The 27457-nt window shown below is 57.6% G+C and overlaps 1 protein-coding gene across 6 annotated transcripts; it reads left to right on the top strand.

Annotated features, from left to right (window-relative positions):
* Positions 1-746: 746 nt before the first annotated feature.
* On the top strand, positions 747-24333 carry ALS2CL (ALS2 C-terminal like). Of its 6 annotated transcripts, none has more exons than XM_088831595.1 (26): positions 747-862; positions 6584-6708; positions 7461-7659; positions 7953-8018; positions 8474-8639; positions 9139-9270; positions 9956-10075; positions 10951-11009; positions 11155-11221; positions 11652-11848; positions 12870-12935; positions 13347-13445; positions 13532-13693; positions 14638-14749; positions 16066-16143; positions 17000-17130; positions 18278-18451; positions 18606-18702; positions 18831-18988; positions 19550-19618; positions 20534-20707; positions 21893-21935; positions 22745-22806; positions 22912-23061; positions 23353-23449; positions 23865-24333. In XM_088831595.1, the coding sequence occupies exons 2-26, from the start codon at positions 6606-6608 to the stop codon at positions 23943-23945; spliced, it is 2862 nt and encodes a 953-aa protein (XP_088687721.1). In that variant the 5' UTR covers positions 747-862; positions 6584-6605; the 3' UTR covers positions 23946-24333. The 6 variants fall into 6 exon arrangements, 5 of the variants coding, with proteins under 5 accessions (XP_088687721.1, XP_055269626.1, XP_055269628.1 ...); XM_055413651.2 differs by lacking the exon at positions 747-862 and adding an exon at positions 2480-2547; XR_008684132.2 differs by lacking the exon at positions 747-862 and adding an exon at positions 3057-3573 and having other exon boundaries at positions 22912-23076; positions 23865-23895.
* The last annotated feature ends 3124 nt before the right edge of the window (positions 24334-27457 follow it).

The following is a 27457-nucleotide window of genomic DNA, read 5'->3' as shown; positions in this document are numbered from 1 at the left end:
TGTAAAGTGGGTTTAACTACAGTATCGTGGCACCTGCATGCTGCAGACCTTCAGTAAATGCAAGTCATTATCATTATTGCTAGCATTGTTAAAGGCAGTCTGAAATTACACTGTATAAAACACATCGAGAGGGAATTCCCTGGTGCTTCCACTGCAGGGTGCACACATTCAATCTCTAGTCAAAGAACTTAGATCCCACATGCCATGTGGTGCAGGCAAAAAAAAAAACACACCCAAAACCAAACAAAAATCCTCAGCTATACTTTATTCAATCAGTTCCCTATTCTTGAATACTTGCGTGTTTCCAATTCTTCAATGTTAAACACCATGGTGAGAGGAACTCTCTGAAAGTTAAAGCCGTTTCCACCTTTTTACTCCTCTCCTCTGTTTACTTGTGAGAATTGAAGCCCAGGGAGAGGTTGTGTCGTGCCTAAGGTCACTCAAGAACTGGGGCCTCAAACTCAGTTTTCAGCTTGTAATCCAGTGAGCTCTGCTCACTGTGCAGTACTGTTTCTCCTTCTTCTGAGGGGCCACACATACTCCTGAACTCTACTCCCAGTTGGGCCCATCAGGTCTGGGGAAACAGAGCTCTGGACCCCTAAGCTCTTCAGCCTGGCTTCCCTGAAAGATAGTGTCCCCCTACACATGGTGGCAAGAATGCTGGCCTGAAGAAGCCTGTTTGTCCCTTGTGTATTATTTTTAGCTCCTGTGGGTTTCCTGTAGGGATCCAGTCCAGCCTCTAGGGCCTCTGGGTTGGAAGCTGTGGGCAGAGTCATTCGGCAGTGGCTAGGGGACCCTGCAGACATCCTCTTCTGGAGTCTGAAACCCCAGAGTTCAAAGTTCAGCTCTAGGGAAGCAGCAGGTAGGAAGGGAGGATCCCCCTTGTCACAGAGCCAGGCTGAGATCCAGTGCATCTTGGACTCAGCCTAGGCTGGGGTGGGGGCTGGGTGGCTGAGGCCTGTGACACAGTGGCTGGGGCCTGTTGGGAGGTGGCAGCCTCTGACCTTGTTGGCCTTGGGCCTGGCCCAAAATAGCTCTGGGGTTGAGCCGGGCCTCGGTGAGATCTGTGTGTTCATCAGCATGTACTTGTGTCCAGGGGCACTCAAGTACATGGGAGTACACAAGTATTCTGCACTGACCTCTCTGTGTGCATGGGTCTGAGTCTCAGTGTGTGTTCCATGGAGCAGTGTGTGAGTCTGCACACATGTGCCCATGGACAGAGCTGGCACTTAAGTTGTGCAACACAGAAGCCCTGCCAGTGGGTTCAATAGCAGATGGGTCCATGTGACACAGGTGAACGTACTGTGGAATCATGTGTGTGTAGAGGGGGAGAAGTTCAGGTGGGTATGTGCACATCTGTGAGGGGATTGGGTGAGGGGATTGGGTAAGGGCCTTGGGCTGTACTGCAGGCGGCCAAGAGCAGGTGGACCCAGTGGACAGTCTTTGGGGCATTACCAGGGCGTTTCAAATTACCCACAACCCTGGAAGGAAGGCGGGGTCGGTCTTGCCCCATTTATGAGACAGAAAAACTGGGCTTGGGAATGCCTGTGATGTTATCCAGTGAGTGGGGAGTGAGTGAGGGAAAACCAGCTCGCATCCTTTCTTCATTTCCACTGCCTGTCTCTGGAGCGGCACTCTTGACCTCAGTCTTGTCAGTGACACGGTTATCCCCTAGAATCCTCATGCCGCAGGAAGTGATTGGAGGACCCAGAGGAAGACAGCAGGCTACTTTGTTACAAGCTTGAACCGTGGGCCCTCCCCCTCCCAGGAGGTCCTTCAGGACAAGGCTTCCTGCCACCTTTTCCAAGGTCGCAGACCCTGGCGCGCAGACAACCGCTGGCTGTCTTCACGGTCTACCGGGCCATGCTGAGAGTCGGGAGTTGGGGCAGGAGACTTCCCCAAGGTCATCCAGACAAGAGTGGCACATCTTGCGCACCAGGAGCAGCCTCGGTTTACCCTCCTCTCGGCCACAGGTTTCAGGAACCCATCCGGTGCACCTAGGCCCCGTAGGGCGTCAGAATGGCGGGGCAGCGGGGCGGGACGCGGATGAGTGGAACAGGGAAAGACCCCTCCAGGATGCTTCCTAAGGCGTAGCTGGGCTCTCCTGAGCGTAAGCCTGTATGTGTGTGTGTGTGTGTGTGTGCTGGCTGGGGCGGACAATCAAGTTCCCACCTTCTCTCCTCCTTCTCCCACCCCCGACTACGTCCCAGACCCTAGAGGACGCCAAACTGAGACCTCAGGAGAGGCCTCGTGCGCGGGGCAAACTGACGCCACTTCCTGCCTCCCCCCAGCGGATCCGTGTCCTGGACCACGAGCAACCTCCCGTGGCGGGGCGGAGGCAGGGGAGGCGGAGTTGCCTTCGGGGCGGGGCCTGCGAGGGGGCGGGGCCTGCGAGGGGGCGGGGCCTGCGAGGGGGCGGGGCCTGCGAGGGGCGGGGCCGGGAAGGAGTTGGGGCGGGGCTGGCGAGGGGGCGGGGCCGGCGAGGGCGGGCGTCCGCGAGCGAGCAACCGCAGCGCACTCCCCCGCGTGGGTCCTCGCGCCTCACAGGTAAGGGCGGGGTGGAAGTCGCGCGTCTGGGGCAGAGCCCTTTTGCTGTCCCCTCTCCTCGCGCCAGGTGAGACTTTCGTCTCCGCGCCCCCTCGGGCCGCCACGCCCCGCTCCTGAACTACTGCTCAGTCCTCAGCAGCACTCACGCTCGCCAGGGGCCCGTCAGAGTTTGTCCGAAGGCCCCTCCCTCCCAGCGGGGTTCAGCTTCGTCCTCCCTGCCCCTTGGTTACCCTGTCACCGTGGGACAGCCTCCCTGGTCCCGTGCCTGACAGGGGCTTGGCCTGGGCTGTGGGGCGACCTCATGGCCAGCACCCAGCTTGAGGGACTTGGCGCCAGGAGCTGACGCAGTCTAGTGTTGCCACAGGGAGAATGGCATGGGCAAACGCCTGGTGACTGGAACAAGATCCCATGTTTGGGAAATTCCAGTGACTGCGTGTTCCTGGCCAGGGAGAGGAAGGAAGGCTGTGAAAAAAATGCCACCAGGGACATCAGGAGGGTGAGGGGTGGGGTCCGGGACGAGGTGCCTGGAGCCACTGAGGCCCAGAGGAAGGGTGTAGGGGAGAGTCCCAGGTGGAGACTGGGACCTGTCAGCTGTGACAGCTCCGCACCCCCTCCCTGGGGCAGCTCCTCCCTCCTTTCTCTGTCTACCGCCCCAGCTTGCTGGATAATCAAGGGGGTTTCAAGGCAGCCCAGGGAAAAGCCTCCGCAGCAGGCAGCACTTCCTTGCTGACCGGGAAATCACAGAGTACCATGACAGGGTGTGGCCAAGGGGCCTGAGGGGCCAGGCCTTGGAGAGGGCAGGGGAGAAAGGGACCCAGCGTGGACAGAGGCCAAGAATGCAAGAGAGAGAGAGCGTGCGCAAGCGAGCCAGAGAGTGAGCTAGCAGGTCTGGCTGCTGGTTAGGTAGCTGCAAGGACCGGCAGCTGACTCACCTGGGCATGCCAAGACTAGCCAGTCTGTCCTCACCCTGCCCCGTGGTGAACGTGAAAGCTGCCTGGGGAGCCGAGGTATTTGCTGTGCCCTGAGGTGAGTTGCCCAGCCTTTCTGAAGTGCCTAGCTCAAGTGAGCTTCATGGGACTGGGAGCTGGAGGCCTGGGTCTGAGCCATGTATATGCTCTATAGTTAGTGTTTTTGGGCCCTCCCATTCCTTCCTGGGCCTCAGTATCTCCATATGTACCTCCTGTGCAGACTCCTAAGGAACCTTAGAACTGGATGCAGTGAGAGGGTAAGAAGGCCATGCCCTTAGCCGGGGAGCCGTGGCTTGGTGATGGGACTGGTGTCTGAGGGAGGAGACTCCTGCTGGCCCCCTGTGGTGTTAGGTCAGCACCTCTTTCTCCTTCCTTGTGCACACTCAGGCACACTCGTGCCCAGCCTGGGTCCTGCCCTCACATTTCATTGCCCCTGGGATGAAGCCTGGGAGGTTCCTAGCCTGGGAGCAGAGGCTCTCAGGACTACCAGACCAGATGTTTAGCCTCAAATGCAGTTTTCTCCCCACCCACCACCTCACCAGCAATGCTTAGCCTCTGGCCTTTCCTTTGGGCAGTGTGACTCAAAGGTAGGAAATCCTTCCGGGGCCACAGACGGAAGGGTCCCGGAATAGTGTTGCCAGTCTGGGTCTGTAAGACTCAGCTCCAGGGGCCCCAGGCTGCACTGAGAGGTAAGGGAGGCTGAGAAACAGGTCCCCATACCCAGAGGAGCTCCCCTCCATCAGTTTATCCATTCTGAAAGTACTGGTCACTCGGTCATGTCTGACTCTTTGCAACTCCATGGACTGTAGCCTGCCAGGCTCCTCTGTTCATGGAATTCTCCAGGGAAGAATACTAGAGTGGGTTGCTGTTCCCTTCTCCAGGGGATCTTCCCGACCAAGGGACTGAACCTGGGTCTCCTGCATTGCAGGAGGATTCTTTACTGTGAGCTACCAGGGAAGCTCCTTTATCCTTTCTAGGGAAGACTTAAAAAGCTGTGATTTAGTCAGAGTAAGAAGCTGTAATTTAGTCTTCTCCATTTCATAGAGAAGGTGTTTGAGGCCCAGAGATGAGCAAGGTTCTGGATAAGCTGGGAAATGGCCAAGACTGGGCAGAGGTCAGAAGGGGGCCTGTGGGAGCTGCTGAGGTGTGAGCCACGCGTCCAGGGTTGGGTAGCAACTGCCAGCCCCATGTGGCAAGGGGAGGAAACCTGAGAGGGAGAGGAGCTTCTCGAATGTGGCATTGGCTGGGGTGGGCCCCACATAGTATCAGAGATCTGATGTTCAAGGCCTCCCAACAGTGAGTTATTTGCTGCAGGTCCCCAGTGCACCCTGCTCTGGTCTCTAGTCTGTACCTCCTGTCTTAACCACACCTTCCTCCCTTCATGTTTAGCCAGTGTCCTCACCTGTCAGCTCTGACCCCAACAGACTGCCAGCTAAGGTTGGAAAGGTCACCTTCCAAAGGGTCTTTCTGTTCCACCAGTTTCTGGAGATGTGGGTGAGGGTCAGGTGGGCCCAGGTGACACTTGCTGCACCTCTGACTCCTAGGCTGGGCTCGCTTGGTCTGTCTGAGTTGATTTGGAGCAACCTTCCCCTAGTCCTCCAAAGCAGGCTGGGGCTGCTGCGGGGCCAGCAGAAAGAGAAAAAGGCTGAAGCTGGGTGTCCAGTCATTTCTCCTTCCTGCCTCTCCCTCCCAAGGCCTCACCCTCCTGAAACAATAACAGCAGGAAAGGTGGGGTAGGAATGCCTGGGCCTGTGGCCAAAGTTCTGAGACACTTGCCTCACTTTGTTGCCCCAGAGCCAATTCCCTGGGAATCATAGGCTCTGCCAGGGGCCTGGAATACCCTTCAGTGTCTTTGGGACTGAGCGGGGGAGGTGATGAGACCCCTTCCCATTTGGTCTTTTGGGTCTGCCAGTATTGCCTCAAATTATGTCTCTAGTTCCACCCAGGTCAACCAACTCAGAGTACCAGAGTTGGAGAGAGGCTGAGTCTGAGGGTCTGGGGTTAAAAGAGTATTTCATTTTCGATCCTAAGATGTATAGTCATGAAATCTGGGCAGATGACCTCGTTTGCCAGGTCTGGTAGGAGAGGGCTGTGTCTGATTGGAGGCTGCAGCCTGGCTGTGGCGGTGGGTTTGAACCTAGGCCCTTTGCTTCCTCTCTCTCCAGTCAGGAGGCTCCTTTCTCAGGTGATCCTGCCTTTTTGGTGGGTCCCTCTCTCCAGAGCAGGAGGTACAAAGACCTGCTCATCCCCAAAGCCCCCTCATGTGGAGTAGGATCCGTCCTGCAGGATCAGCCAGGGGAGGGGCTGGCTTCTGCCCACACTGACCTCACCCTCTCACTGCTTGGCATCTTCTCGTCTGCAGCTGTCACCAAGTCCATGTCCCCAAGTCTGACTTTGAACATCACCACTCCCCTGCTCTGAGCCCCTCCATGGCTCCTCTGTCAGCCACTTAGGCAGCTCTTGGTGGGCCCCTTGCCGAGCCTAGGTCTTCATGCTATGGAGCCTTTGCTATCATGGTTCCCTTCCTGCATGCCTTGTCCTCTCTGCCTCTTTAATTTCCTGTTCATCCTTCATGCTCCAGCAGGCAGTCCTCTACTTCCCCCAGACCTCTTCTTGCTAATAAGGCAAGACAGGGGGTCCTGAGTCATGACCTTGAGAAAAAGGCTGTACCCTTCTGACAATATCCTTGTTTCCAGAGTCTCTGTGGAGAGGGGCTAGGTCAGATCACTACTACATGTTACTCTGAGCCCTTGGGAGCCATGGTGGGTGTTTGAGCAGGGGAATGAACGAGCCAGAGGGCTTAAGGAACATCTGCCTTTGGGGTAAAAATAGATGTTTCCTTTGGCAGTTCTGAGCCCTCTGTACTACTCCTTCAGGCTCCCCTCAATTGGATCCAAATAGAGCATGAATAGGAGTCACTGGTCTGTTTAGAACTCCCTTTGGGGTGACCGGGGTTCCCTGCTACGTTCTGAGGTGGGGTGGTCGTGGGGCCTTTCTTTTGGGCATATGACCTGAGAGGAGCACTGACCGTGCTCCCACAGCTGCTCTGATCTGTGCTCTGTCCACAGGCTTGAGTCTGGCACCCTGGCCATGTGCAGCCCAGAGGAGGCGGCCCTGCTGCGGCTGGAGGAGGTTTTCTCAGCCACCCTTGGCCGCATCAACAGCCTTGTCCTCCAGCCCCTTCTCGAGGCTGGTGAGTTGAGGCTCTCTAGTGAAAAATGTGGGGGCCACAGGAACCGTCCTCCTAGGGACAGGAGTCCTCCCTGGTTGGATCTTCTGAGCTACAGTTTTATCAACTGCAGGTGGGAGCGTTGGCACTTGAAGTGGGTGGCTTTCGATGAGTCCAGGGTTCTCACGCCCAGTTGTTGGACCCCAGTTGTTGGGGTCCTTCTCAAAGGGACCCCGGGGAGCTAGGCTCTGAACCCCATTCTAACCTAGGTCTGCTGTGCATGGAGACGATATTCCATGTCTCCCAGGGCACAGGTCTGGATTCTCTTCCCAAATTCTCATCTTGCTGTCACCCAGGGCGTGACTGGAAGGCAGGATGCCCGGCCTGTGAAGTGACCTTAGGCAGGTGCCTTCATCTCAGGAGCTCTATTGGCACATCTGTAAATGGCAGGGGACCAATGCACATTCTGGACCTGAGGAAGTTCTGAAACTTGGGGAATGTGTGCATTTGGTGACCATAGGCCATCAGTGCTGCCCCTGTGTAGCGAGGAGGTGGACATGTGCCACTGTTTAATCCACAAGGGTGCCACCCACTACTGCAGACTGCCCGTCCCTTGCTGAACTCCAGGGGGCACGTAGGCTTCCAGTCCTGTCCCAACGACCTCCAGGGCCCGCGGGGCTACTGCCCCTCGGGTGACCAGCCAGGGCAGGTGTGTGCTTCCTGGATGGTGGAGTGGCCCTGTTCCCCCTCACGGGCTGCTTGTGCTCCTGCCCCAGCTCCAGAGGCCTCAGACCCCTGGGGCCGAGAGTGCCTGCAGCTCCTGCAGCAGTTGCACAGGAGCTCCCAGCAACTGTGGGACGTGACAGAGGAAAGCCTGCACTCGCTGCGGGAGAGGCTGCGCCGCCCGGAAGCCGTCGGCCTGGAGTCTCTGGTGCTGCTGCATAGCGCAGACCGTGTCCTGCAGGTCCACCTGGAGTAAGACAGCCTTGGCGGGCTGGGGGCTGGTGCTGGGACTTACCTGGCTCAGGGCTTCGGCAAAGGTTTGCGCTCAGACACCCCAGATCTGAGCCTGGTGACCTCCCAGGGAAGAAAGACTGAGTTAGAATTGTCCAGTTGAGTCAGTGAGGACTCAAGATCAGCCGTGCCCAGAGCCAGGCCCTCAGGGCTGTAGCCGCTCAGCAGGTAGGATCTAGAAACCCCAGAAGGGCAGGCCCTTGGGTCTGGAGCTGAGGGTGGGGCCTGCAGAGTATTTCTGGTGCTACCTACAGGTACATCGAGTCCTACACATGCTGCGTGGCAGTGCAAGCCTTTCAGAAGGCAGCAAAGAGGAGGAGGTGAGCACAGGGTGCTGTGGTGGGCCTCTGAGGGGGGCGTGTCTGGGAGGGAGGGCTTGGGGAAGCCACAACCCCAGAGCAGTGAGTGTCACAGCCCGGGACTTATCCTGAGCACTCCTGGCTCTGGCAACCCCATGCTGATCCACATCCCCGAAGACGGGCAGGGAAGCCTCGGGAGGTTGTGAGCAGAAGCCAGAGACACCAACCAGCGGGAGTGACCCCGGGGCAGGGGAGCATTCCTAATTCCTGCTCAGGGAGGGCTGCTGTAATCACTGATCCCTTCAGTCTCTGAGATGCTGCTCCCAAACCTCAGCCACTGTTCTCATGGGAGAGAGCTTTGGGGTCTGGGATTGGTCCTGGGATCTGAGGGATTAACCAGGGCAAGGAGGCAGTGGTGGTGGGTGCGGGCACAGAGGAGGGGAGAGTGACGGGGCACTTGGCCCTCCCTCCATCAGTGAGTACTGGCGGGGCCGGCGGAAGGCGCTGCGGCAAGTCCTGTTGGGCGTGAGTTCAGAGGGCTCGGTGGGCACGGCCCTGCTCCAGGCTCTTCGCCAGCCACTCGCCCATCACCTTCAGCAGTATGTGCTCCTCCTGCTGAGCCTCGGGGACACCGTCAGGGAGGTAGGCAGCAGGGTGCTGGGGGCAGGGGGCCAGGGGGGTATCGATGCTCACCAGACCTGCCTCTGTGAGGCAGCTGACGGACTGGAAAAATGGGCCTCTGGCTCAGGGAACCTGCTTTACTCAGGAACCCCTTGTTTGAAAAGGACCTGGCCTGCCTTGGGGACATCATCTTGTTCTGGGGGTTTGAAGGGCCATGCCCTTGCCCTGGGGTATCTGAGTTACGTGGACCTGCCCTGGCGGAGCCAGCGGAGACCCAGAGAGCAGATGTAGACTCATGTGCTGGGTGTGAGGACACGTGGCCCAGGCCTAGGTGGGGCATCATCAGATGGTCCTGAATCCCCCTGAGGCATCCTCCTGCTGACCTCTCCTTGGAGCAAGAGCCAGCAGGGAGAAAGAACAAACTCCTGACCAGCTGGGCCAGGGCAGGGCTGGGGCAGTCACCCCAGAGTGGGGGAAGGTTCTGATGAACCCCCACCCTGGTGGCTCTGTCCCCCCACAGTGTCACCCCACCCGGGAGCTGGTGATTCATGCCGCCGGTCTCTTTGGGGACTTGCAGTCCTTCATGAGGCAGGAGTTGGACCAGGCCACGGCCACGCAGGCCCTCTGGCCCACTCTGAGTAGCCGGCTGAGGGTGAGTTCCACGCCTGAAGGACGCTCTGAGAAGACTTTCCCATCCAGCGGGGGCCCCTTGGGTGGCTCGAGCTGCCTGCTGCATTCTCCATGCTTCAGTTTCCCACCCAAATAGGGCAGTGGCTAAAGCTAGTGTCTGTGACATTTGTCTGTCCAGCCATCCTCATGCATTTCTTGAGCACTGGGATGTGAGCTGCTGGCTCTGAAAGAGCGGTCACAGAACCGACGCTGTCTTCTGGGATGTCACTGAATGATTGCACCCTTGAGCCACTGCCTATACCACCCCCACAGGGGGAAAATTCCCTGTGCTCTGACAAGGCATGACAGGCTTGGGGCCCAGAGCAGAGAGTTAAGACAAATGAAGGGGATAAGAATTGCCAGAGAGTGGCAGGGATTGTAGAACCCTGGGTGAGAGTTGATGGGGGCTTGGCCGTGGCCACGGCCTGAGATGGGGTGGAGGAGGACAGAGCAGGGCTTCAAGAGATGTTGTGACGTCGTGCTGGGAGTAGCCAGGAATGAAGCCCCACCAGCTCAGAGCCTCAGTGCCCGTCACTGACCTGGGGGCCTCCAGGAGGTGCTCAGAGCATGGGTGGAGGTGCATGGGGCAGAGGTGGGCAGTGGAGTGGCTGGTTCAGCGTCAAGGGCGGGGGTCCCTGAGCTTTTCAGTTCCCTCCTCGCCTCACCAGGACGTGCTCTGCACCCCCACACGCCGACTCTTGCAAGACAGCCAGGACGTCCCCGTGACAGTCACCCCGCTGCGGGCAGAGCGCGTGCTGCTCTTTGATGATGCCCTTGTCCTGCTGCAGGTGGGCTGGGGCAGGCCAGAGGTCTTGGGAGTGGTTGAGAAAAGGAGGAAAGAGACAAGTGGCTGGGGGAGATGAGGGGCCTAGGCGTGGAAGGGGTGCTACTTGCCTATCCAAACCTATGTCTCCGGAAGCCTGGTTTGGGGGTTTTGATGCAGTTTGAGTTTTCCTCCACCCCCACTTCCCCCTGTGTGCTCCAGGTACACTGACAAGACACTCACTAAAAGGCGCCGAGCCCTTTCTCACCTCTGGAGCTGGGCACATCCTGTCGTCCATGCGGGACCCTCTCTTATCCTTGCCCATGTCTAGCACTCTCCTCTTCCCCTTCAGGCCTGGGCCTGGAGCCACTTCCTCCTGTGGCTATTGCTAGGCGGGAGAGGTCACTACACAAGATGTTCCAGAGGAAGGGAGGTTTGGTCTGGCTCTCAGAGCAGGGATGACGTTCCAGGTAGAAGGAGCAGCGCAAGTGAAGGTTCAAGCTTAGGAGAGTTGGTGGCACGTGGAGAAAGGATGGGACACATGGCCTGGGGCTGTTCCGTGTGGTCTCAGGTGTCAGGCTCAGCAGTAGGGACTTCAGGAAGGTTTCCAGCAGGGGCTCACAAGGCCCAAGCTGCATTTCCGGAAGACCACTCTGGTGGCCCTGATGGAGCAGGATGTGGGGGGTTGTGGGAGACTGATCCTGGGTCTTGGGTGGGAAGGGAGGTGGAGGGGCTGCCCTGGAGATGGGAACAGGCAGGGGTGGTGGGGGTCTCAGCACTGGGCATGCTAAACTGAGCAACCTGGGGACACCCAGGGGCATGCTGAGCTGGAGCTCGGGAGCAAGGCCAAACCAGAGAATAGGTGAGCATCTTGCCCACCTGTGCCCCATCTTCTTTCAGGGCCACAACATCCACACCTTTGATCTGAAGCTGGTGTGGGTAGAACCTGAGCAGGACAGGTAAGCGCCCCTCTCCAGTGACACCTCAGGCCTTCCCTCTCTCTACCCCATGAAACCTGCCCCCCGCCCAGGGCTCTGACTTGGACCCTCCCCCAGCTCCCTTCTGAATAGAACTGGGGCCTCCTCATCACCTCCATCTGTCTAGGTGCACGTTTCACCTCCTCACACCCGAGGAAGAGTTCTCCTTTTGTTCCAAGGACCCGCAGGGCCTGGTGAGTGTGGGTGGACTGTAGGATTGGGGGAGTAAGGGAAGGCGACAGGAGGGTAAGGGGAGGCCACAAGTGTCCTGCCCTGGAGGCTCCTTGGGGATGTCAAGCCTCTAAGTCATGGCCAGAGTGAATCAGGCGTCTGCCTGAACTCAGGCATAAGAAATGCCATAGAGAGCAGGTATTTTTCTCTGTGAAGCCAGGGTTGGGACCTGCTTGATGGTTTTGTTTGGCCTCTCCGGGCAGGGCCAAAACTGCAAGTAAGTATCTCAGGTCTGGATGAGACCCTAGGGAGCAGTGTGGAACTGTTGGTGGTTCCCCCAGGTGACAGAGTGGGGTGTGTGGGGGTGGTACCTGGAGCCACCCCAGGAGGCTTCCTAGAGGGGCTGCCTCCAGCAGCAGTGACCTGTCCTGTGTTTCCCCTGTTCTCCCCCAGGTGGTCTGGCAATGGAAGGTTACCCAGGCTGTGTGCCAGGCCTTGCGTGAAAAGAAGGACTTCCCAGTGCTGGGAGCGGGCCTGGAGCCTTCTGAACCCCCCACCTGCCGCTGTGGAGCTTACACCTTCCGTTCAGAGGGCCGCTTCTGCCAGGCCACCTATGAGGGCGAGTGGTACTGGGGCAGGCCCCATGGCAAGTGAGTGACTGAGGCTCTGGGCCAAGCAAGGCAGGGGTCCTCCTGGGAGTCTGGGGGGCACATAGGACCTGGATGGACCTTATTGCCTCAGGGCATGAACCAGAGGCTGTTACCCTCTCTGGTCAATTGTGTCCATTCTTAAGTTCTCCTGGACAGCACTGGTCCATAGTAGGTTTGATGTAGGTCCAAATAGTCTTGATGTCGGTGAGGCTGGAGAGCTTGGGACAGGCATCAGGAGACCAGACTGCAGGGCCCACAGTTACTGTTCTGTTCTCAAGGCGGGTGAAAGAATAACTGGTGTCTGTGTAGCATTTTCTGGTAGCCCTTACAAGAATGGCCTGAGGGAGTGTTAGCATGCCCTTTGTAGATGCAGAAAGCGTAACTTTCTCCAGGCCTCAGGGTAGGTTCTAGGGGAAGCCTGGCCTCAATTGCAGATCTATATGACTCTACAGGCAGATAGGCTTTTGAAGAATGTGGCCCTGATTTGTGCCACAGCTGGCGAAACCAAGGCCCAGAAAGCAGAAGGGACTCGCCAAGGTTACGCTGGCAAGCATTCCACTCATTTCTGATACCCTGCCTACTTCCAGAAATGGCTTCAGGAAGCCTGTGAACAAAAACACAGAAAAAGCAATGCCGTGTCAGAAGAGGAGATGAGGATGGTAGAAACCCCACTGACTCCTAGTGCTTGGCTTGAACTTGAAGGTTAGCTCTGAGCTTCCTGTTTGTCAAGGGAACAAGGCTACCTGGATGCTTCCAGAACTTTCCCTGCTGGGTGTAGAGTGCCCTCCTTGAGGCTGCGGGGGCAGCTGTGCTAGGAGTAGGGAAGGGCTGAGAGCCCGTGCAGGGTTGTAGAGCTCAGGGAAGAGGCCCAGTGGGAGCAGAGAGTCCAGTCTAAGGGCGATCGAGTCCTCTGAGAGAGTGTACGGTGGAGACCAGCTCGGGGACTTGTGTATGCTGAAGGATGGTCTGATGGGCCTGACACCCATGGACCTGATGACTGTGGACCTCGACTCTGTTCCAGGGGAACCCTGAAGTGGCCAGATGGACGGAATCACGTTGGGGATTTCTGCCAGGGCTTGGAGCACGGGTAAGGCTGGGGCTGACATGGGGCTGCATGGCGGGGGTTCCCACCCCCATCACTGTCACCAGCCTGGCCCTAAATTCCCAAACGTCCAGCAGGAACTTGGAGGCCATCTGGTCCAGCTCCACTCATTGTCCTAAAGGGGAAATTAGGCTCTGAGGAGAGGTCAGGTCATGGAGGGAGTGGTCTAGGGCCAGAAGGCCCTCTCAGGGTGCGTGGGGGTGGGGTGAAGGTGGCGTATCCTGAGGGGTCCTTGGGAAGAAGAGGGACCTGATCACCTGTAAGATTCTCCTCATTGTCTGCGAAATCCCCTCGGAGGCAGGGACACTCCTGGACCTGGAGGGGGTGTGACAGGTGTCTGGGGCCAGGGCTGTGGTCCCCGTGCTGACCTCCTTCCCTGCCCACCCACACTGGCAGCTTTGGCATCCGCCTGGTGCCCCAGGCCTCCGAGGATAAGTTTGACTGTTACAAGTGCCACTGGCAGGAAGGCAGCATGTGCGGCTATGGCATCTGTGAGTAAGTGACCCTCATCTGACGGGGGCAGCCTTGTGGGCTGGCATGGCCTCTGGGAGGCAGGGCCAGCCATTGGTGACCCTCCTCAGGTACAGCACCAGCGAGGTGTACAAGGGCTACTTCCAGGAGGGCCTGCGCCATGGATTCGGGGTCCTTGAGAGCGCCCCACAGGCCCCTCGGCCCCTCCGGTACACAGGTCACTGGGAGAGGGGCCAGCGGAGTGGCTACGGTGTCGAGGAGGACAGGGACAGGTGAGTGCTCTGCAGCCCCCAGCAGGGCTGAGAGAAGAGAGGACCCTCACCGGCCAAATGCCTCCAGGTGTGGGTTCCCTGCCATCAGTGGGTCCATTCTGTCTTCCCCCAGAGTCTTTCTGAAGCCCTTCACTTCCGCTCCATGCCCTCAGTTGCTGCTGAGGCTCAGGTTGAGGGACCCTGACCTTGACTTCAGGTGTGCCCTGCCCCCCAACTTCAGCCCTTCACTGCTCTGTCAGAGAGGAATTTGTGCCTCCATGATCTGTTCCCATCAAAGGGTCACAGCCCTTCCAGGTTCTCTGGGCTGAGACAAAGCCCAGTGTCCTTGGCCTGGCATCCGAGGCCTTGACTGATCCTCTGACCTCCTCATCTGTGCTGTGACACCTGTGTATCCCCCAGCCTTCTAGTAGACCATAGAACTGAAGTGAAGTGAAAGTTGCTCAGTCGTGTCCGACTCTTTGCGACCCCGTGGACTGTACAGTCCATAGAATTCTCCAGGCCAGAATACTGGAGTGGGTAGCTGTTCCCTTCTCCAGGGGATCTTCCCAACCCCGGGATCGAGCATTAGCAGGTGGATTCTTTACCAGCTGAGCCACCAGGGAAGCCCTCTAGACCACTGAACGTCCCCTCATATCTGACGTATCCTGCTACTGCCATGGCTTTGCGTGTGTTACAGTGGCACTCTCACTCCATCTGTCTTTCCTGCCACCTCTCCCAAAAAGCCTGCAATTATGCCGTCCCCCAGGCAGGCTTCCTTTCTCCTCCACCCTCTTTTCCTCTTGTTGGTCCTAATCTCCCCTCCCCATGTCTGACTTGAGTGAATTCATGTCCTGGCTCCTTATCTGCCCCTTGCCCCCCACCCCCAGTCCCATGCCAGTAGAGCATACAGAAGGTGCATGGGAACAATTCTGATCCAACTCCGTCCATCCTCTCTCCTCCCCCAGGGGTGAGCGCTATATTGGCATGTGGCAGGCTGACCAACGCCATGGCCCAGGGGTCATGGTCACCCAAGCAGGTGTCTGCTACCAGGGCACCTTCCAGGCAGACAAGATGGTGGTGAGTATGGTGACCCACATGAATCCTGAGCCACCCTCTTCCTGCTCTGGGGCCCCAGAGCTGAACTGAAGCTGGTCAGGGGTGGATGGGGCAGGAATCAGGGTTCTGATGTGCTAGGGCGAGCCCAAACCTGGGCCAGAATCCAGTTCTGCCACCTGCCTGCCCTGGCCTTGGCCAAGTCCCTGCCCCTCCCAGCCTCAGTTTTCCCTTCAGCAGCTCAGGTTACCTGCTTACTGTAATGACTCACTGGAATAGCAATAATGAAGTGGTAATGAGGATGCCAGCAGCCTCCGCTGCCCACATTTATAGACCACTACCTGGGTGCCTGAAAAAAAAGAAAGTGGGAGTGATAGTCACTCAGTCATGTCTGATTCTTTTGTGACCCCATGGACTGTAGCCCACCAGGCTCCTCTGTCTTGTCTGGAATTCTCCAGGCAAGAATACTGGAGTGGGTTGCCATCCCCTTCTCTAGGGGATCTTCCTGACCCAGGGATTGAACCCAGGTCTCCTGTATTGCAGGCAGATTCTTTACAATCTGAGCCACCAGGGAAACTCTGGTGCCTAGCTCTGGGCTAGGCCTCCCAGCGTGGTCTCATGGGATCCTCCCACTAGCCCTGGGGTTCTTGTCATCGTCCCTAGTGTATAAGTGACAGATATGAGGCTCAGAGAGGTCAGAGAACCTGCCTTGTGTCACATTCTGTTGAGTGACAGAAATGAATATCAAGCCCAGGTATCCTGAGCATGGGCATATCAACCCCCACCTTCTGTCTCACCCACACCCTGCCAGGTGGTTGGCACATAGTATGGCTTGGCCTGATGGCTATTATTGATATTGTGGCTTGTTTGTTTAGCTATACTTTGTTCTGGAAGGAGTTGAAGGAGGAAAAAAGATAAGAATAGGCACATAAAATAGATTTAAAAATAAGAACACAAATTGTATCCCATTTGGCTCTGAAGCTTCCTGGCAGCCAGAGCCGCAAGGGAGCCTGATGAACTCTGCTGCCCCTGGCATCAGTGACAGGAAAGTGGAGATGGTTCAAGAAAAGCCCAGCACTTCCTGAGCTGTAGGTGGGAAGGAAGGGTCCCCCAGAAAACTTCCTGAGAGAGGCCGCTGGAGGGGAGAAGCCAGGTCTGAGGGTGTCAGTCAGAGTAACGCAGGATCGAGGTGCATGGGGTTTGTGCAGTCCAAGGGCTGGCATCCCACGTGGGCATAGTCCTAGGAGGTGTGCCAGGGCTCAGAACCCTTCTCCTCTCCCTACCCCGATCCTCTGGCCCTGCCTAACCCACTGCTCCTTCCCTCCCCACTCCTCCTCTAGGGCCCAGGCATCCTTCTCTCTGATGATGACTCCTTATACGAGGGCACTTTTTCCAGGGACCTGACCCTCGTGGGGAAGGTGAGAGCCACTGAGACCCTACTCCACTGCGCTGTGACCTTGGCCGGAGTCTATAAATCTCCCTGCTTAGACCCAGGACTGAGGGTGGGTGGAGAAGGTAGGGGGGCCTCTCCTATCTCCAGTATATCTAGGGGGCATGTGCAGCAATCTTTCTCTGCCACGAAGGTACAGTTTGATCGGGTATGAGTCAAGAGGGCATAGGCAGGCAGGCTTGCCTTGGGTGCAGAGGGTCTGGTGGTCTCTTGTGTCCCCCGCTGGCTCCAGAGTTAGGGATCCACCCCCTCTACCACCACCATCAGTGCCTTGAGTGGGGTCCTCTGAAGACATTGTCCTTTAGGAAGTTTCTGCCTGAGCTGACCCAGGAGAACACAGCTGTACCCCTCCTGGGCCTTTGGACACGTGGGGGCTGTTTTCTCTCTGTAATGCCTGGAGGGCACTGTGGCATCTAGTGGATAGAGACCAGGAATGCTATGAATGGGACAGTCCTGTGCAGCAAGGAACTGCCCCTCCCTGGGGCCAGTACTACCTCCCGCCCCCCAGGGCCACTGCCTACTCCTGGACTTACCTCCCGCTCCCAGCCTCTGTGGTGCTCCCCCTACTCTGACTCCCTTGCCATCTTCTACCTCAGAGACAAGCCCCTTGGTGGTGGGCACAGCTCTCATCAGGGCTCCTGCCGGGGTGAAGGATTATGACCCCCTTGGGGTGGGGCAGATTGAACGGATGGTGGGAAGGCCACCCATCAGTTTCTGGCCGCTGTGACCCAGGATGACGGGCATGAGGCCTGTCATGGTTGGGTGGAAGGGCAGCTGGACAGACAGATGGACAGACATCCCTGCATTCCTCTCCCGCCTTCCAGGGCAAGGTCACCTTCCCCAATGGCTTCACCCTGGAGGGCTCTTTTGGCAGTGTGTCAGGGAGAGGACTGCATACCCAGGGTGTGCTGGACACAGCTGCCCTCCCTCCAGATCCAAGCAGTACCTGCAAGAGGTGAGAGCCTGACTGTCTGGTCTGTGCATTCTGGAGCCTTTCTGGGGGGTGTGCTTGCGGGTGCCTGTGTTTCTACCCCAAAGACTCAGGTCTCATTAGAAGGGTTTTTTGTACCTCTTAGCTCTTTGGAGAGTTCAGAAAGCTCAGGTCACACAACCCTTATCAGAGACTCTGGGAATCAAGGGCTATGTGGTGATAACTCCACATGCCACAGAACTGAAGAAAAATGCTATGAATAGCCTTTGCTTAGACTCTGCTTTTTTTTAGGAAGGTACAAGATAGTTTCCAAACCAATCAAATGAGAATAAAATAGACAATTCAAGTGTGAGTTGAGCTTAAAGGAAAGGGACATGCAGATAGGCACTATAATTGAACATTGGCCTGACTCTGAGTTCCCTGGCAACCAGGGTGAAACAGGAAACTTGGAAGTGGATTCACACTCCTTATCATGGGGTATTTGAGAAGTGGATAGACTTCTTCCTTATGGGGACAGAGTTCTTGGAAAAACAGGTGTTCACGTGGCGACTCTTGTTAAGTCTGTTGAGATGTGGTTGGTGGTTCTAATGGTGCCAACCAGCATTTCAGAAGTTGATTCACCTGACACATCATCCCAGCTTTTTCTCTGATAGCAGGAGCTAGAAGTGGGTGGCAAACCCTAGGGGCACGAGCCCGGGTCAGGTGCAGGAGTAGGGATATCTGTCAGTGTGACAGGAGGGCAGTCCTCACCAGACACGCACACAGCCAGACCCCTGGGCCTAGCGACCGAGACAGGATCAAGCTCAGGAAGGAGCTAGCTGTGGGGGGAGGGAGAGTTGGGGAACCCTGGGCTTTGGGCCCTCGCCTCTCTTAGGCCAATACCCCACTCTCTGGACTTAGCCTCCAGCTCTTCAGATCTTTCTGTTCCCTTTCCAGGGCTCTGTGTACCCCTGTCTCTTTTCTCTACCATGGAGTAGATTCTCTCTGACCCTTCTCTGCCTCTGGTTTCTCCTCCTGGAGTCTTGGAGGTCAGACCCCTCTGCATATCCCAGTTCATCCACCTCACCGGGGCCCTAACTCTGGTCAGGCTGGATATCCCCACCTCTCCAAGGGTGGACAGAGTCCTACATGGCTCCCTCCCTGTCCACGTTTCCCACCACCTCCATCGCAGGCAGCTGGGACAGGGCATCTTCCCCGTGGAGAGCCGCTGGCAGGGTGTCTATGGCCCCTTCCGGGACTTTGTTCGTGCCGGCTGCCCTGGGGACCTGCGGGAGGCCCTGCTGGGCTTCCATGTGCAGAGCTCAAGGGAGTTGCGCAAGTCGCAGGAGTACCTGTGCTGTGAGAGGTGAGGTCCAGGCACGTGGGGTGTGTGTACCCATGGGGTGTCCAGACCCAGGGCTGGGGGCAGTGGGCTCTGAGTGGGTGGAGGTGGGTGGGAAGAAGGCTTTCTGGAGGGGGTGGGCCCGGGCATGGGTGAGACGTTGTGTGTGGTGCCCCAGGACCTGCCCCGAGGACCAGGCGGGCAGGATGGAGGACTTCCTGGAGGAGCTGCTGCAGCACCGGGAGCCTGAGGCCCTGCAGCAGTGCCTCAGGAAGGTGAGGCCGCAGGGGAGGGTGCTGACCACAGGGTACAGGCCTTGCTGAGAGGCCGCGGTGCTCCTGTCTGAGAAGCAGGGTCTTGGCCTCGTGCTGAGCATCTCTTTGTGGCCGTCGTACCTGCCCAGGCTCTGAGCAACTCTCTGCATCCCCTGGGGAAGCTGCTCCGGACGCTGATGCTGACCTTCCAGGCCACATACGCAGGTATCGGGGCCAACAAGCACCTACAGGGGCTGGCGCAGGAGGAGGTGAAGCAGCATGCCCAGGAGCTCTGGGCTGCCTACAGGTGAGCTTGGTGGCACTTGGGGACAACCACTGCCCTGTCCCCAGGGCGGGGGGCTCTGCCCTTTCTAGGCCTCAGCTCTGCCTGCTGCCCTGGGTCGGAATGGTGCCTCTGCTTTGGGTCTGGATTGAGAGAGAAACAGGATGGGTTGGTTAGTGTGCAGCTGGTGAGCATATGGGTTAGATGGTGGGGCGGTGCTAACAAGGCCTGATTACAGCCAGAGCCCACGCCCCTGCCAGGTTCTGGGCTGGCTCTAACCCCACTGCAGGCTGTTCCTGACCTGGACTCACACCCCATCTTTGTCCTGTCCTGGCTGAGCTGTGACCCCATCAAACATTATAAACTGAAACCTTCAATGCTGTAGTTCGTTCTGTGCCGGGGCACTCACGTGGACATCCTGTACTCCCATCCCCCTCACTGCTGAGGTTTGGGCAGCTGGGCTCTGCAGGCCTCATGCTTCATGGTTCTGGGAGCAGAAGCCGGCTCCCTCCCCTGCCCACCTGGCCTTGGGTGACTTGTTCTGTGGGAGATGGCAGCTGCACTGCCCCTCTCTTTGGTTCACAGGGGCCTGCTGCAGGTCGCCTTACAGCGCAAGGGCCAGGCCCCAGAGGAAGATGAAGATGCAGAGACAAGGTGACTGCCCCCAGGAAGTCTGTGGGGTCTTCTCCCCTGGTGCAGCCAGGCTCAGGTCCAGGGCATCCTTATACTTTGCTCCTGGGACTTCCCTCAGGGAAAAGAGGTGCTTCTGAGGAAATGTTGGGGATTCATACTGTTGACCACACACTGTTCATTGACCATTCAGGAATCATAAAGACCTGTGACCTCTGTTCCTTGAGCAGCCTGGAAAGGGACACTGACACAATGCACCAAATGCACCTTTGTTCTGAACACATTATCCCAGCCTCATCTCTTAGGCGCCTGGAGGGTGAGCAGCTCCCTCAGGCACCTCCTTCTTCCTGTGCACAGATGGGGAAACTGAGGCCCGGCAGAGGCTGAGCCTGAGGTCACACAGAGCAGGAATTAAGTGGGTCATTAAATCTCTCAGCCCAGTGCCCCTGAGACCAAACCTCACAACTTGCCTTCAGATTCCAGGCCCAGGGATCCTGATCAGAGGGGGATTTCTGTTACTGCATTGCAGGAGGCATGGGAAACAGGGTTAGACCTTAGGGAGAACTTCCCTCTGAGTCCTAGCAAGCACGGAAACCCAGGAGGCCGAACTGGACTAGCCCGGAATGACTGCTGACAGCTTTGCTGAAGGTCACTCGTCCATCAGGGCCGGGTTTTGCTCTCAGTCAAGTGCGGATCAAAACCAAACCTCACTTGCCATGTTGGTTCTCAAAGTTGAATGAGAGCATGAGGTGTCCCAGATGTCAGTTGATGGTGAAATGACTGAGAATGGGGCTGGGAAGGGTTTTCTCAGGGATGGGGGAGGCTGGAGGCAGGAACACTGAGGTGGATTGAGGATTTCTGTGGGCTCTTGGGGGCAGCCTAAGTGGACCCCCACATGCGCCCCACTGACCCTGAACCATCCCGGCGGCTCTCACTCAGGGACCTGCGGGTGCACAGCTTGGTGCTCCCCCTCGTGCTGCCCAGCTTCTACGCGGAGCTCTTCACTCTCTACCTGCTTCTTCATGAGAGGGAGGACAGCCTCTACAGCCAGGGCATCACCAGCCTGAGCCTCTTCCCTGACACCAAGCTGCTTGAGTTCCTGGACGTGCAGAAGTAAGCCTCCCCACCATGCCACATTGGCCAGAGTTCTTACATAGCAGAGGATGCAAACTCAACTCCAGTAGTCTTCAGAGAGAAAGGGAAGAGGTTAATTGGCTTATGTACCCATGAAGTTCTAGGGTGTGTCCAGTATGGCTAGATTCAGGTATGGCTGGATCTAGGTGTTCAGCTGCATGAAAAAGGAAGCGACCTCTCTCTCTTTCTGTTGGCGTGTCTCTGGTTTCCCTGTGTAGGGACAAACAGCTCCAGTCACTTGAGGTTTGTACTCTCCCAGCTCAGTCCCCACAAGGGGTTGGAGTCTCCTTCCCAACAGTTCTAGCAGAGCCTCTAAAGTTCCTCCCTGGCATAGCTAGGTTCTTGAATGTGCCCCTGAATGCCGGCTGCGGCCCAGTCTGGCCAGGCTGACCTCAGTGTCTACTGCTGGGACTGGGGCCAGCTCTTGGACTGAGAGTGGGAGAGGGATGGTCCTCAAGGGGGAAACCGAGGACTCTTCTGGAAGCAGGTCAGGGCCTCCCTTCTGATTACAAAGGATGTAATCAGAGCATCCTTTGTCCTCCATGCCCCTTCAATCTGAGAGTTGAGGGTGTGAATGCACTCCTGCCTCCCACACCTGGTCCCCCTTTTCTCAGGGTAATGGTGCTTCCTATTCCCGCTTCCCCCGAAACCCTCGTTCCCCTTTCTGCTCTGGTGAATGTTCCCTGCATCTGGCCAGTCATCAACCCAGAGACCTGGTTGTCAACAGCTTCCCAAGGGTTTTCCCTCTGCCGCCTCAGTGCCACTGCCTCCATGCTGGCCTCCCTGCTTCATTGGCTCTACTTCCCTTGTATGGCATCCCTACTTCTCGCCAGCCTGTGCCAGCTCACTGAGCCCCTGGAGCAGTCTCCACAACTGAGCTACCTGGATGGACCCCCCAGGACTTTGTGCAGGAGGGTCCCCTGGCCTGCAGCACCATCCCACTCTCTGCTCACTGTGTTTTGGGGCTTCATGGAGGGCTGACCTCTCAAGGAATCCCTCCTGGCCTCCTATAGCCTGGTCTCCACACAATTCCTCCCAGATGCCATTGTGCATCCCCAGCCCCTTTCCCGTGCTCAGCCCTCCTGGGGGACATGGGGATGCAGGGAATTTGCCTTGTGACTCAGAGGGCAAAACCTCCCATCTCCCATCTTATTTCAATTTCAGGCACCTGTGGCCCCTCAAGGACCTCACACTGACGACCAATCAGGTGAGGGGGTGGGCCGGTTACCTGCCCAGGAGAGGGGGGCCTGAGCTTCAGCTGGGCCCCGGGTTTGCGCAGGTTTCTGAGCAGCTCTCTGCTCTCATAGTCACGGTCTCAGGCCCCAGGGGCAGGTGAGGGAGAAGACGGCAGGCTTTCTGCACTGTTCTGGTTTTCCGTGTGGGTGAGTGTGCAGCCACAGTGCCCAGCCTCAAGCGCAGGCTCCACCCCTTTTACTGGCTGTATTGCCATGGGTGGAATACTTGATCTCTGTCCCTCAGTTTCCCCATCTGTGGAAGTACCTACTGCTGCAGTGCTAGATTGTTGTGGGAGGAGGAGAGTAGGCTGGAACAGGGGAGGCACTGGTTTTCAGTGTGCTTGCTGGATTGGCAGCATTAGCGTTGCTGGGAACTAGTTAGAAAGGCCAATTCTTGGACCCACGCCAAACCTACTGAGTCAAAAACTCAGGGAGGGAACTTGGAATTTGTGTTTCAACAAGCCCTGGGATTCAACAGCTGTTGACATAGGCAGTTAGAACTGGGCAGCACCCAGTGACCATTGGCTGTTAGGATTCTTCCCTATCCACCTTGATCTCCCACCTCCTGGAGACCATTTACCCCACTTTACAGTCAAGTAAACTGAGGCTTAAAGTGGAGCTGTGACTTGCCCTGGGTCACTCAGCCCTCTGGGCAGAGCTGTGCTGAAGCCAGTAATGAGGAAGGGGTGGGTGGTGAGGGGCTTGGGGACCAGGCCCAACCCTGGGAAGGGTTGGGCCTGGGAAGGGGAGGCCTCATCTAACCCCCTCCCTGACCACACAGAGATACTCCCTGGTCAGAGACAAGTGCTTCCTGTCGGCCACGGAGTGTCTACAGAAGATGATGTGAGTCCGCAGCCTGGGGAGAGGGGCGTGGGAAGCAGGAGTGTGGGGACCCCCATTTGGGACTGAACCGAGGGCCTAGATCTGGAGCCGGTTACCCTGCTGCAGCACCACGGTGGACCCCCGGGAGAAGCTGGAGGTGCTGGAGAAGACATACGAGGAAATCGAGGCCACCGTGTCGCGGGTGCTGGGCCGGCAGCACAAGCTGCCCATGGATGACCTGCTGCCGCTGCTCATCTACGTGGTGTCTCGTGCTCAGTGAGCCCCAGCTGGGTGTGGGCCCAGGAACTTCCCTTCCCACCCTGCCCACCCCCAACCAAGGCAGACTGCAGAGCCTTTGAACGCTGCGGTCTATGGGCACAGCCTTTCTTGGGACAGATGGGAAGCTGAGGCCCAGAAAGGCCCACCCAGGGTCCCATGGGTGCCACTCACAGCGGGGTCCACAGCCCAGGTGTCTAGCCGCCCAGACCAGGGCTCCTTCCCAGCTGCTGGGCGCCTGCCCTGATGGGCCCCCTTCTCCCTCTTGCGGTGGTGGTGGTGGTGCTCCAGAATCCAGCACCTGGGAGCCGAGATCCACCTGATCCGTGACTTGATGGACCCTCTCCACACAGGAGGCCTCTATGACTTCCTGCTCACGGCCCTGGAGGTGAGGGATGCAAGCGGTTGGCCCAGGCAGGAGTGCCCTGGCCTCTGGGGCAGACCCTTTTTGCCCCAGACACCATCACGGGGATGTGCTCAAATTCACAGCTAGTGTGTGTCTCCGTGGGAGGGGTCCTCACAGAGCCCCTGCTCCAGCCCTTGTTAAAAGAGGCTGGGTAGGGGAAGGTAGGCATAGCACATCCCGGCCCTCGGCTCCCCGGGGCTGAGTGCTCCAGGCTGCGTTCCTGAGCACAGGAGGAGAGGGAAGGACCCCTTTCCTTGCGGACTGTGGCTGAGGGCTGAGTTGGAGACTCAGTGGTCCAGACCTGGGAGTGGGCGCACCCGTGTCAGGCCCCGAAGCCTCTGCACGTGGCTGGGGGTGGGCAGGCCAGCTGTCTCCAACCTCGCCTCTCTCCTGCCAGTCCTGCTACGAGCACATCCAGAAGGAGGACATGAGACTGCATCGCCTGCCCAGCTCCTGGAGCTGCAGGGAGCCGTGGTAGCTCGGCTTCTCCTGGACACGCTGCAGAACTGAGAGGGCCGCTGTGGAATGCCTGTGGCCCGGGCCTGGCCCATCCTGGCCCAGGGGGCAGAAGGCAGGATGGGCCCTGGAGATGACTCTGACTCTGAGGAGCTGAGGTCCAGTTTCTCCAGGGAGATGCTGCTGGAGTCCTGACTGGGGTGAGGGTGACGGGTGTGGCCCCGGAGCTGGTGGTCTGCCCCCCACCATTCTCCAGGCCAGCTTTGGATGACCTCTTTGACACTGAGGGCAAAGAGACCCTGACTTCTCCTTGCCTGAGCCTTGCCTTCACGTGACTGAGCCGCTCTGGGCCTCAGTGTTGCCATCTGTAAAATGGTGGACTAGGGGATCTGTAAAGAGCCTTCCATCCATCTTGCTGACTTTGGCATCCTTCCATAAGTCTGACTTTGGTCTGTTGGGCTGTGAGTGAAGTTCCTGTGTCATGGGGGCTGTCATTCCATTTCTCCTGTCCTGGTCAGAGGCTCCAAACTGCTAGTGACCGCTTCCTTTATTGGGGTTTTTTTTCCCATGAATCATCTTCCGTGGACCTGCTTCCTTCCCAGCTCTGCCCCAGCGTGGAGCTGTCTTCTCAGGGCCTTAGGGTAGAAACTGTTCCAGCTCCACCCTACTGGGTGGCCTCTGGCAAGGCCCTCCCCTCATTGGGTATGCAATTGAGGGAGTGGGCTTGGGGGTCTCTGAACTGCAGTCCACATATAGTGGCCATGCTGGAGCAAGCTGGAGAGAGAGGGGAAAGAAACTCACCTTGCTTGCCTCACTGTCAGCAGGTGCCAAGGGAATTGGCCTCTGTGGACCTGCATGCAGGAGGGACAGCAGGGGCCCAAGGGCTCCGGGGGGACTGTGCCCAAGGATTCAGGAGGCCAATCCAAGGACCCTCAGAGATACTAGGGAGCATTGAGCAGAGAGTTGCAGGTGCCTCCAGAAGAAGGGGCAAGGCTGAGCTTCCCTGACTGGTTCCACCAAGTGAACAGCTGGAATGGAGAAAGGTTTTGGGCTCTGGTTTTGCCAGACATGCCGGTGGTGTCCTCACAGAGGTCCCTGGAAGAGGATTGACCTGGTGAAGAATAGGGATCCCCAGGATGCCAGGGGCACGCCCCTCACCCAGGACTGTGGTAGCTCTCCAGCAGTTGTCAGCTGGTTCTTATCCTTTAACAAGTGACAACAGCCTTGCCTGAGGGCAGCCCTGAGCTGGTGCAGTGCTGCAGCCTCACTCCCCACACACTTGTCAGCTTTGTTGGCATCGGTGCCCGCTCACCACAGTTCAGATTCACCAGGGCCTCTTCACCCATCCTCTGGCTGGGCCTCGCCCACACCTACTGAATTGAGGCCTCCCGACAGGGCTTCGGGAGATTCCCAGGGCAGCTCTGCTATCAGACCCTTTCAGCACAACGGCAGGGCAGGGGCCTTCAGATTAGACCGCAGATTGACAGCTAAGGTCAGCGCTTCATTTACAGACGAGACGCCTGGAGCCAGGTGGCCACCTGCCGTGTGAGCCCTTGGGGAGGTTGATGGAGATGGCCTGTGGGCAGGCGTGTCCACCCTCAGGGACGGTGTCTCCCAGCCGCTGCAGGAGCCCCTCGGCTGCGGTAAGAGCACTGGTGTCCACTCTGTGAGTCTGGTTGGAAACCAGGGACTCTGGCACCTTGAGTGATCCGGTTGGTGTGAAAAGCAGCCTCTGCCCCCCGTCTTTCTGGTCCCCATCTCCTCTCCAGCGTGAGGATTCTGCTTTCAGCATCAATCACGAGCAAGTGGTAGGATTCTTTACAGTCTGTCTCAATCAAGACTTGTGATCACCAGGGCCGGAGAGGACAGAGGCCAGGGGAGATGCTTCCCGCTGATGGAGTTCTGACAGGCTCCGAACGGCCACGCCGGCCTTCAAGGGCCTGGACTTGGGGCTGAGAAAGACAGAGACACCTGAGAGTTCGTAAGTGGCCTCTCAGTGAGCAGGTGTGTCTGAGTCACACAACCCAGCCCCCCACGTTTGACTGCAGCCCTGACTCTGGAGACCCGCCTTTGCCCTGGTCCTGCAGGCAGTCTCTCGTGCACGCTCTCAACCCCTGCTTCGCCCTGCCCCCCACCCCACCCCGACTACTTCCCTTCGACAGTCAAACCTGTCTGCTGCCCTCCCTGCCCTCTAGTTCCTGCCCCTGTCTTTCCCCTAGAAGTGTCCTCCTCTGGTCCCACTGGGTCCCAGTCTGTCCCATCCTCACAGGCCCTGCTCCCATGAAGCCCCGCGTCCCAAGGCAGAAGTCTCTCTGCTCCCCAGCCCTCTCTGGGGCTCCTTCCCCTGCTGCATCATGTTATTGGTGTGTGACAATAGGTGGGTGCCTGCATCCTCCCAGTTCACCAGGGACACTGCTCCCTCTGCCTGCTATGTAGAGAGAGGGGGAGCTGGACCCGAGTTCTGACCAAGTGCCCCTGGTGGAGGCCTCCCTGGCTCAGGTCCATGGGGGTGGGTAAGAAGCCAGGAGAGGGGCAGGCGGTCCCACCAGCAGGACCAGGTTGGGGCTGGTGGTGGCAGAGCCAGCAACCAGTTCAGCTCTGCAGGAAGCACACAAGAGGACTTTGTAGAGAGTAACCACAGGGCACCAGCTGTGATAAGATGAAGCTAAGGGAGTTCCTGTCAGCATCTAGGGAATATTGTTCTGTCATTTGGGGGAGGCCATCCTGCCTCCCGTTAGTCCTCAGTTCAGAGTGTCTCAAGAGGGGGTGTCCAGGACTCAGATCGGAAGGCATGGCAATGGTCTGGGATGAGGTTGTCAAAGCATTCTGAGATGACAGGCTGGGCCAGGGGTCCTGCAGTTAACAGCCAAGTCACTATTGCTGCCCACCGCTACCCTATAACATCTTTGACCTCCAGAGCGTCTGAGGTCTCCTCCCACCAGCAGAACAGCTGTCCTTTCATGGCCCCATGGTCAGTATCTGTATGACCTGTCCCTGCAGCACAGGAGTTTTAACCCTTTAAAAAATCCTCACCGTTTCTTACTCTGGATGGATTCATCCCTTGGAGATTATACGTGGCATCTCAGATCATGCTGGCCATGCTGGCAGGACTACCGTAGAAGTTGTCACCTTGTGTTCATGCTCATGATGTCTCCAAACTCCCTGGTCCCCAGCTCTGCTTGGCCTCCCACAGACCCTGTGGCCTGGGTCCCTGCAGGTGGGCACAGGAGGGGAAAATGAAGGTGGGAGAAGTCTCATTGTGTGGCTGGGGTCTCTTGCAGGCAGGGTGGGCCTTTTCTCATCCTCTGTCCTAATTGAATAGTGTACTTAAATGGTGGTACATTTCTGGAACATTGCCACAATTAGGGTCCACTTATTATTTTCCCAGTTTTTAAAAAAGAGCCCACTTCATCTTTTCGTGGCTTCTGTTGTCTGTGGGTGATACTGGGCATGAAATGCCACATGGATGCCAGATGTTGGCACTCGTGGCCACGAGGGAGGCATCGCTGTCTGACTGGGCGTGTTCAGGGAGCT

The sequence above is a fragment of the Moschus berezovskii genome, chromosome 24, assembly GCF_049115385.1.
Source record: "Moschus berezovskii isolate FMDL1 chromosome 24, NW_MosBer_1.0, whole genome shotgun sequence".
NCBI lineage: Eukaryota > Metazoa > Chordata > Mammalia > Artiodactyla > Moschidae > Moschus > Moschus berezovskii.
This window is presented reverse-complemented; position numbering and strand designations above follow the sequence as displayed.